Genomic DNA, 9,654 nt, shown 5'->3' on the forward strand with positions numbered 1-9,654 from the left:
TTTTTTTTTTTTGTCATTTTTAAATGACAATACGAGGTTCTATTTCTAATAAAAAATCAAAAAATTTCCACATCATCTTTGTCAACGAAAGTTTCTTTTTTGTTTTTTTCTCTAATAAGTGCTAAAATGACATGAATACATAATCGTTTCTGTTATTTATTCCAAAAAAATAAATTAGTGGCTGGCTTGGTCATCAGTCTAAATGTTAGGGGCCAAAATGCAGCTTTTCCTTATCCTCATCAATAAATTACTTGAAAGAAAAAAGGAAATAGAAAAATCGTAAAAGGAAGGACAACTATAGCAAAGGCAATAAATGAAAAACATAACAAAAATAAATGGAAGGAGGATCACAGTGCCCTGTCCCTTCTATATATATATATATATATACACAAACACTGCTCATTCTGGTATTTGCTGTGCATTAAGCTGGTAGTGAGAGATAGGAAAATGGCGAAAACACCAGAAGATGAACATCCACAGAAGGCTTTTGGTTGGGCTGCCAGAGACATTTCTGGCATTCTCTCCCCTTTCCATTTCTCTCGCAGGTCTTCTTCTCCTGCTTTACTTTTTCTTTATTTCGATCTATTTTTGTGAATTGATTCCGATTATTTTATCTTTTGATGATAATAATAATAATAATAATGTTGAACCTATTCTCATCTCTTTTTGTTTTTTTTAACACAGAAAGCTCATCGGAATCACTTTGCATGCGCTTTTTATATATTTATATATTAGTATGACGTGAACATCGAGATGGGTTTAATAAATTGGAAAAGAAAACGAGTTTTCAATCTTTTTCTTTTAGATTTTCTTCGCCATTACAGTACCTTTTATTCTTCTTTTTTTTTTTTTCTTTTCCTGATCAAAAGCGCTTTTTGAAGAAAAAATATTATAGTATTTTGAGTTCTAAAAACTACTTTTGAATAGAAATGGTAAGTTACTGCTCGTCTTTAGAAGCAGATTTGACAACAATAATTTGTAAAAATTCCTAAAAAGTTGATTTATTACATCCGCTTTGTTAACACCCGGCAATAATCCGGAACAGGTTTTTACCTTTGAAGAACAGGTGATAGCTTTAAGTGGTGCTTCTACAGGCCATGTTAGATTGAGTTTGATTTTCTTTTTCTAAAGGAATGGAATGGAACTCTTCAAATGCTTTTGATTTTGTTATGGTTTAGATAATAAAATCGGAGTAATAAATATCTTAAAGAAAAAAAAGAAAAGAAATATATAATGTGCTCTTTATGCATATGTCAATTTAGTCAGCCCTTAAAAAGATTATATAATATTATCATGGGGTATCAGCCAATGCCGTTCAGAGTGGACCGCGTCTTGTTTTCCAAATTAATATTACTGCGACAATGACTCACTTTTTGAAATGGACTTTAGTAATCCTTTGATAGAATTAGATTTTTTGATATCTCACAGTGATAAGTTTGGCATGCTTCTTTACACACATTTTGGAATTATTTGTAACACAGAATGTGGCAGGCTTCTAGTATCAGTGATGCAATTAGTCATGCACAAATTCTTGGAATTATTTGTTTGAGCCATTAGTACTCAGATATTTCCAAGACTAGCTTTTCTTTCTTTAATTTTTTGTTCTGTGTGCGTCGGAAGTTATGGGTTGTTATTTTGCAGGGAGAATACTGATGAAGATGTCACCGTAAAAATCCTTTACTGTGGGGTATGCCACTCTGACTTGCATACTTGTAGGAATGAATGGGGCTTTTCACATTACCCTTTAGTTCCAGGGTATGATTCTTACATCAAAATTTATAAGTTTATATGCTGTATTTGATTGATGATCAATATTACTGCAATTTTCGCTATTTGTAAATTCTATGGTTGAGGATAAAATTTCCTGTCTAGTTCTTTTTTCCTTCAGTAAAGTACTCTATTGATCTTCTTAAGCTATTCTTCATAATCATAAGCAACCATACAAGTCTTTATGTCTGGATCATAATTCATCTGTTTGGATGGGTAAGATTAAGAAAGAGGCAAAGATTCACAAGTTGCTAAATTTCGTGGTATGTATTTTCTAAATTCTTACCATGTGAAAAGAACTTGTTTATACGTAGGAAAATGTCTGTTGCGAAAGCCTAATCCTTGTCTGGGTATAACCTGCTGAACAGTAAGATGTCACTGCATAAGGACTTTTGATAAGATATTAGATGGTCAAGTAATTTTCATTTCCTAAATACTACTCTAATAAAACCAGCTCTATGCTTTCTTCAGCAGCTATGCATACATAAAAGCAGCAATCCTACATAGTTTAGGATTTCTTCTGAATGACATATGTATGACTGCCAAGCCCTCACTAATAGCTGGACATCCTCCTTAGATGCATTATATAATGCCATTGTTAATGCCATCATGATTCACCTCTTCTTTTTTTTCCTTTTCATCTTTAGTAGGACATGCACAAAGACTCCTCAAATTTTAGTACCATGCTACCATTTGTTTTTACATGAAAAAGAAGCATATGAACCTGAAAATATTTGTGTAGCACAGACATGGACTCTAAACTCTCTTGTATTTGGTGCCTAGTAAAAGTGCAAGATGATAGATGCAACTGCTGTTCTGCAGGCATGAAATTGTTGGTACTGTGACAAAAACTGGGAGTAATGTGAAGAAGTTTAAAGCGGGTGATCGGGTTGGTGTTGGAGTTATAATAGGCTCTTGCAAGTCATGTGAGTACTGCAAACAGGACTTGGAAAACTACTGCCCTAAAATGATGTTTACCTACAACTCCCTTGGCGCTGATGGGACAAAAAATTATGGTGGTTATTCTAATATGATTGTTGTTGACCAGCACTTTGTGGTTAGATTGCCTGATAGCTTGCCCCTGGATGCTGCTGCACCGCTATTATGTGCTGGGATCACAGTGTACAGCCCAATGAAATATTACGGAATAACTGAGCCAGGCAAGCATTTGGGAATAGCAGGTCTTGGTGGGCTTGGCCATATTGCTGTGAAGATTGGTAAGGCCTTTGGGTTGAAAGTTACTGTCATTAGTACCTCAGCAAGGAAGGAGAATGAAGCAATCACTAGACTTGGTGCTGATGCATTCCTTATTAGCAGTGACCCAGGAAAAATGAAGGTATGCGATATCTTAGCTTCTGAAACAGATAAAACGTGAAATTACAGGTTGAATACGAAAATATCTGGGTTCTCATTCGAGCTGAGCCAATAAATGATGAATAATACCTATCAGCTGGTCCAAAATCAAGTTGGATTCAGGGTGGTAGTTGAGAGACTGGATATCCTAATGCTCTGAATTCAATTTGACTGGTCCAATCTGCATGTTTTTTAGATTATACATGGGTAATTGATGTTAGATCTAGAGATCTATAAAGTGAAGAGTATACCATTTTAGGCTTATATAGTATATTCTATTCAAGGGCACCAGGCCGGGGCCATTCCATCCATTAAGAATGGATCTCTATGATACAGATTGCTGCTATATTAAGATTATGATGCGGGTGCATTTCTCTGCAGAGATGTTACTGAAGTGTGCAAACATATTGTAAAATGCAGGGCTAATGTTTTTATTTTTGATGCAAACAGATATATGTCTAACATTAGTGCTGTGTAAAATTTTAAACCTTATCTTGGAGTTTGAGTTTTTGAGCTAAATGCTTGCTTAATATTCTTAATGCTTAAAGATTCTAAACTGAGAAATCAGTTCGATAGAGTAATCATCAAAAAAGCACCTGGGAAATTATGTTGCCAATTTGCAGGCAGCTATTGGTACTATGGACTACATCATTGACACAGTGTCTGCAGTTCATGCCTTGGCACCACTTCTTAGTCTGCTGAAGCCGAATGGAAAGCTGATAACTTTGGGCTTGCCTGAAAAGCCCCTAGAGCTGCCTATTTTTCCTCTAGTTTTGGGTAAGTTGCATTGTTATTGATCAGTAAATTTTACGGAATCAATAGGGAGGTTTACATAATATAACATATACGGCAGGCTTTGTTGTGTTCCTTCCCATCTCAAGACCATTTATTTCATGTTGCTTTTGTCAGATGGATAAAATCTACAATGCTGTCTACTTGAAAGTTAGAGCTGAAAGAAACTATAAGAAATTATCCAGAAATCTCTATGTATTTATTCCTTTCATTTTTTTTTTTTCAGGGCGGAAGCTTGTTGGAGGGAGTGACATAGGAGGGATAAAAGAGACTCAGGAGATGCTCGACTTTTGTGCAAAGCACAATATAACTGCTGATGTTGAGGTTATCGGAATGGATGAAATCAACATGGCCATGGATAGGCTTGCCAAGTCCGATGTCAAGTACCGGTTCGTGATTGATGTGGGGAACTCCTTGTCTCAGCTATGAACTTATAATGGCCTTGCGTCTACCCGTAAGCTAAGATCGGAATTGTGATGCGTTGGTTACTATTGTCTCTCATCTTGCATCCTAGATATTAGAATAAGTTTTCAGCACATCCTTTTAGTATGTGGTCAAATGAATTGATGAACCATGGAAGCCTCCTATATCTGTCTAGTTACTTGAATTCATCTTCATTTTCCTTGTTTTAATGTTTTATGGCGCCTGTTTGAGCCACATCTATAGCTATCAGAATTTCATCTTTAGCCATTCTTGTTGTTTTTGACATGGGCAGAAAAGAAAAAGAAAAATTGAAGGCCGGATATCGTTGTATTAGACTTTAGTATGTTAAGTTTAATAGTACTGGTGTGTACGTCTAGTCTAGCAAATTTACAATAATGACATATATGTAATTGTTTTAAGGTTAATACCAAGTGATACATAAAATTCAAAAAAATACAAGTTAATGCCATATGATAGATTAAATTCAAAACTATATAAATAGGGAAGTGGACATAGAGTGATACGTTGGATGATTGATATATTTTTTTATTATTTAAAATAATAAATATGTATTAATTATTTATCAAATTAAATCTAATACTTATAATTAATAAATATGTTTTAATTATTTATCGGTTTGATATATAGCTAGGGATATATACTAAATTTAGACAAGTTTTTCTTTAATTATGTTAATATTGCTAACACCTAATTATCATAAATAAAACTTACATTTTAATAACTTTAGCTAATACATATATTAAACGTAAATTAATTAATAAATTACTTTCTTATTTAAACAGTGGTAATAATTATAATTTCTATTATTAAATTATTTTTTACCTGTATAATAGTTGCTAATTTTAAAAGTTAGTATATTAGTTTATTTTTATATTTATTATATATAATTAATGATGAGAGTAATTTTTGATGCTGATCGGTTTAAATTATATATAGATATTTAAAGATGTTTTAAAGCTTTAATGATATATTTTTATATATAATAGAGTAAAAATATGTGTTTTTACCTCATTTAAATTTAATTGTCTATTTTCATGAATATTAACAAAACAAGGAAAATATAAAACTAAATACTCGAAAAAAAGTTTAATTGGATATATCTTTGTCAACCGTCCAAGATTAAAATGCAGCACCTGTTAAAATGCATTGCCAACGTTCATATTGACAGCTTTTGATCTCCTTGTTGACCTCTGTGAAGCACTTCACATTCATATTGACATCTTTAATCTCATTGTAGCCTTTTTAATATGTATATATTTGATTTAGTGGTAGCAACATTTTTCCATGTAGATTGTAAGAAGAAGGTTGCAGCCAAGTTTAAATTTTTGCCATGCTACCTATGATTTTATTAAAGTACATGTATATACATTGTAGTCAATATTTGGTTGAAATCTATAAATATTATGAAATTTATTTACAAATCTAAAGTTTAAACACTCTAAATGAAGTAAAATTTAATTTAGAATTCTATAAATTATTTGAAACCGGTTATAGCTACACTAAATTATAACAAAATAGGTAAAAGTTTTAAATAAATTTTATATTAGTAAATTAATATATTACATATTATCAATATATCTCTTTTAATTTTATTATTTTTTTAATAAAATTAATTTTTTAATGAATTTCAGCCAAACATAAAATTAATTTTATAATAGCAATGTCTGACTTTTCATAAAGAAGAAAGGATAATGAGGAATCATAAATAAAATTTGAATAATTATTTTTGATATTTCAAATAAACGAGGCAATTTATATCCTATACCTCGAGCCACCTTGCAGTTTGGTCTGAAAACAAAGCCATACGTGTGGAACGACAGTCCTGCTCCTTTAGATTTTTCTTTTAAATTTGTAATTATAAAAAATAAATTATAAAAATTAATATTATATTAAATAAATTATATATTAAATAAATATTTTTATATTTATAAAATTTAATTTTTACCAAAGAATTGTACGATTGTCATATTACTTTTATTTTAAATAATAAATTAAATCGAGTTTATGATTAAATAAAATAAAATATCTAATATTTTATAATTATTTATAATATCTTTACAAATAATTATAAATTTAAAATTTTTAATGTCTTTCTTAATATTTCTTTATATATAAACTAAAATTCTATGTGTTAAAAATAAATACACATATTAAAATGTGTCAAAATATAGTAACACGTGTAATAAATATTTATATCCTTATTATAATTATAATTATAATTCTTATTATAATAAAAATATTATTTATATATTGTATATATATATATGTATGTTCTTTATATTATAAGTAAATAAAACTTAAAAATTGACATAATTGATAACATATATTTTTTTTATTTTTTCAATTATTCATACTCTGAAAAAGTTAAAAATCGATATACTTTCATAATAAAATAAATTATCTATCAAAAATAATATAATATAATTTTTAGTAACTCTTCATATACTAGACTTTTATATTATTAATGAATGAAGCTAATTTTTTACATATTTGACATTATAAGAATTTCATCAATATGTAATTAATAATTCCATAATTAAAAGTGTTAAATTTTCATTATGGATATCAATAATCATCATTCATAGAATAATATTTATTGTTTACTATAACTATGTTCATTTTGTAAATTTTAAAAGCTTATTATTTTAGTGAAGGATGTTTATCATTTATGATCTACTTGTTCATTAATTTGTTCTTGTCAATTTAGTAGATATAACTTTATATGTTCCTCAAATCACTATAAAATATTTATTTTTAGATGAAAATAATATTAATTCTTTATGAAAGTTAGATTCATAATATTTGTAATATATATTTAGATATTTTTGTGATTGATTATAATATTAATTAGTTTGTTATTGTGATTGATATTCATTATTAATGAACATCATATTGATTAATTTATTCAAACATACATTATAGACATATAATAAATATCTTTACAGTTAGTAAACAAAAAAAACGTTAAACTAAATTATGTAATAAATATTTATATTGTAGTACAAATATCTTTTCAGTAAAATAAAATAAATAAATAATAAATATTTAATATATAAATAATAAACAGTAAGTATATATTTAATGAATATAAATTAATTAATATTTAATATTATTTAATAAATATAAATATTTTAAAAAAAAAAGTGTGCGATACAATTTGACACGAGCGTTGTACTTTGTTGGAACGCTTCGGAATATAGAATGTAAGCCCCAATAAACGAGGTAATCACATTTGGGCTAAATTTGTCCTTCAATTTTATTTGCAATGAAACTAATTTATTAAATTTAATTACTCGGTAAATAAAACTAATTATTGAAATCAGATAGCTATATCATGGAGAATGGCTAATTTTTATATATGAAATCACAAATAAAAGAATTAAGAATGATGATTATATAATATATATATATATATATATATATATATATATATATATATAATTCTATCACTATAAAGTAATAAATATTTCTCTTAAAAAAATATTTATATAAATAATTTTAGAGCTTCTTTCAGAAAAATAAAATAAAATAATTTAGAGCTCTGTGTAATGCTCATCCAGTCTAGGCCCATCCCCTTAGCCACCACAAATTCATTCCTTTCACAGGAAAAAGGAAAAAGAGTTCCATCCATGTATATAAACCTTCAGCATACCTGATCCTCCCCCATTATTTTCAACGACAAAACCCCTTCCCGCCAAAACCAACAGAATCACTCTCTCTCTCTCTCTCTAAGGAAATCAATGGCTCCAATTATTCACCTCATGATCATCACGCTCTCTCTCCTCCTGTCCACTGTAACAACAACCGCAACCGTCACTAACCAAGAACTTGAAGCAGCATTATTCACACTCCGATCGCAAGGCTACACACTCTTCCCTAACGCCATAGCCACATCCGATCTCCGCCCGCTTCTCCTCTCTCTAAATTCCACTTTTACCCTTTTCTCGCCGCCAGACCCGCTCCTCTTCTCTCTCGACCTCTCCTCCCCCGCTTCTCACTACGTCCACTCCCTCCTCCGCCACGTCTCTCCTTTACGCCTCTCCATGTCGCAACTCCGCAGCATTAGAGGACTCCCTCCTTATTATCTCGATACTCTCGTCCCTCGACACCGCCTTTCTATTGACACGTCTCTTGTTCTTGGAAACGGTACTGTTTTGGAGACTGTTCTAGTCGACGGTGTTAGGGTTTCTGTTCCTGATCTTTTTCTTAGCTCTTCTATTGCTGTTCATGGACTTGAAGGAATTCTTGTTTCTTCTTTTGGATCCAATATTGAGGTAGAGGCACGTGCTGGTGATCCTCCGCTTTTGTCACCTGGTGGGTGGTCTGTCGAGAGTTCACCGGCGAGTTCTCCGTCGCCAAGGTCGGATACGTGGACAAAGAAGAGGGTTTGGGATTATGAGGGTAATCTTGGAAAGAAAATCAAGATTGGACACAGCAAGTTTACTAAATTCACTCGTACGTAGATATGATAGGCAGGGCCCATATTAATTCTTTTTTTTTTTTTTTTTAAAGAAAAATTGAGTAAGGCTCTGTTTGTATGCTGAGAAAATGTATGTACAGAGAAAGACCTTCTCAGACTTTCTCAGGAATCAAACAGAGCTTGTGTAAATCTTCATTTTTTCTTGAATGTTGAATGATATGCTGTCAGAATGCTTGATGATGCCATTCAAGAATTTTCAAATAGCATCATTGCTGTGTAAAGATTCATTTCGTGAATATTAAATGGTTGTATGTTCTTGTTGCTTTACAAGAATGGAATTTAAGAATCAAGATTTCTTTTTAAGATTCAACTAGTATTAGTATTATACTACTCATTCCTTTTTTTGCTTCACTAGATTTGTTATTGCAGTTCTTGTATAATTATCTGTTTCTTGTTTGCGTGATTGTGATTTATCAAGAACATTGAAAAGATAAGACAAATCTAGAACCAGTAAGATGCCAACACAATCACTCTACATATACAGCAGAACATTTTATTTAGTAACCATATTAACTAGGGGGTCATGGTGGCTGGCGTGGCGGTGGTGGTAGCATCACAGTAGCCTTGGAGGATATCACTTTCTTGTGAGGTGAAACCAAGGGAGAGGAGCATGGAGGGCCAGCACTTGTACTCGATAATTCGGATGGCTTGGCAGCAGCTAGGACCGAGATAGGTCTCTCCATTTAGGAAGAAAAAAATGACATTGCCTATACAGGATTGCAGACAGAATAAGGAATCCCAGCACTTGGATTCTTCGTTTAATTGTAAACGTGCTACTAGGGTCTTGGTGGAGAATAGAGGACCTGCCATGACCATGG

General features: G+C 31.1%; 2 protein-coding genes across 2 annotated transcripts; both read left to right on the forward strand.

The window, feature by feature from the left end:
• Positions 1-378: 378 nt before the first annotated feature.
• On the forward strand, positions 379-4,655 carry LOC8267993 (probable cinnamyl alcohol dehydrogenase 9). The gene is made up of 5 exons (XM_002530025.4): positions 379-545; positions 1,642-1,755; positions 2,590-3,103; positions 3,744-3,897; positions 4,139-4,655. The coding sequence occupies exons 1-5, from the start codon at positions 448-450 to the stop codon at positions 4,339-4,341; spliced, it is 1,083 nt and encodes a 360-aa protein (XP_002530071.2). The 5' UTR covers positions 379-447; the 3' UTR covers positions 4,342-4,655.
• A 3,261-nt stretch (positions 4,656-7,916) lies between these two features.
• On the forward strand, positions 7,917-9,003 carry LOC8267992 (fasciclin-like arabinogalactan protein 19). Its single transcript, XM_015725935.3, has one exon. The coding sequence runs from the start codon at positions 8,097-8,099 to the stop codon at positions 8,817-8,819; it is 723 nt and encodes a 240-aa protein (XP_015581421.1). The 5' UTR covers positions 7,917-8,096; the 3' UTR covers positions 8,820-9,003.
• The last annotated feature ends 651 nt before the right edge of the window (positions 9,004-9,654 follow it).

Source organism: Ricinus communis, chromosome 7, assembly GCF_019578655.1.
Source record: "Ricinus communis isolate WT05 ecotype wild-type chromosome 7, ASM1957865v1, whole genome shotgun sequence".
Classification (NCBI taxonomy): Eukaryota; Viridiplantae; Streptophyta; class Magnoliopsida; order Malpighiales; family Euphorbiaceae; genus Ricinus; species Ricinus communis.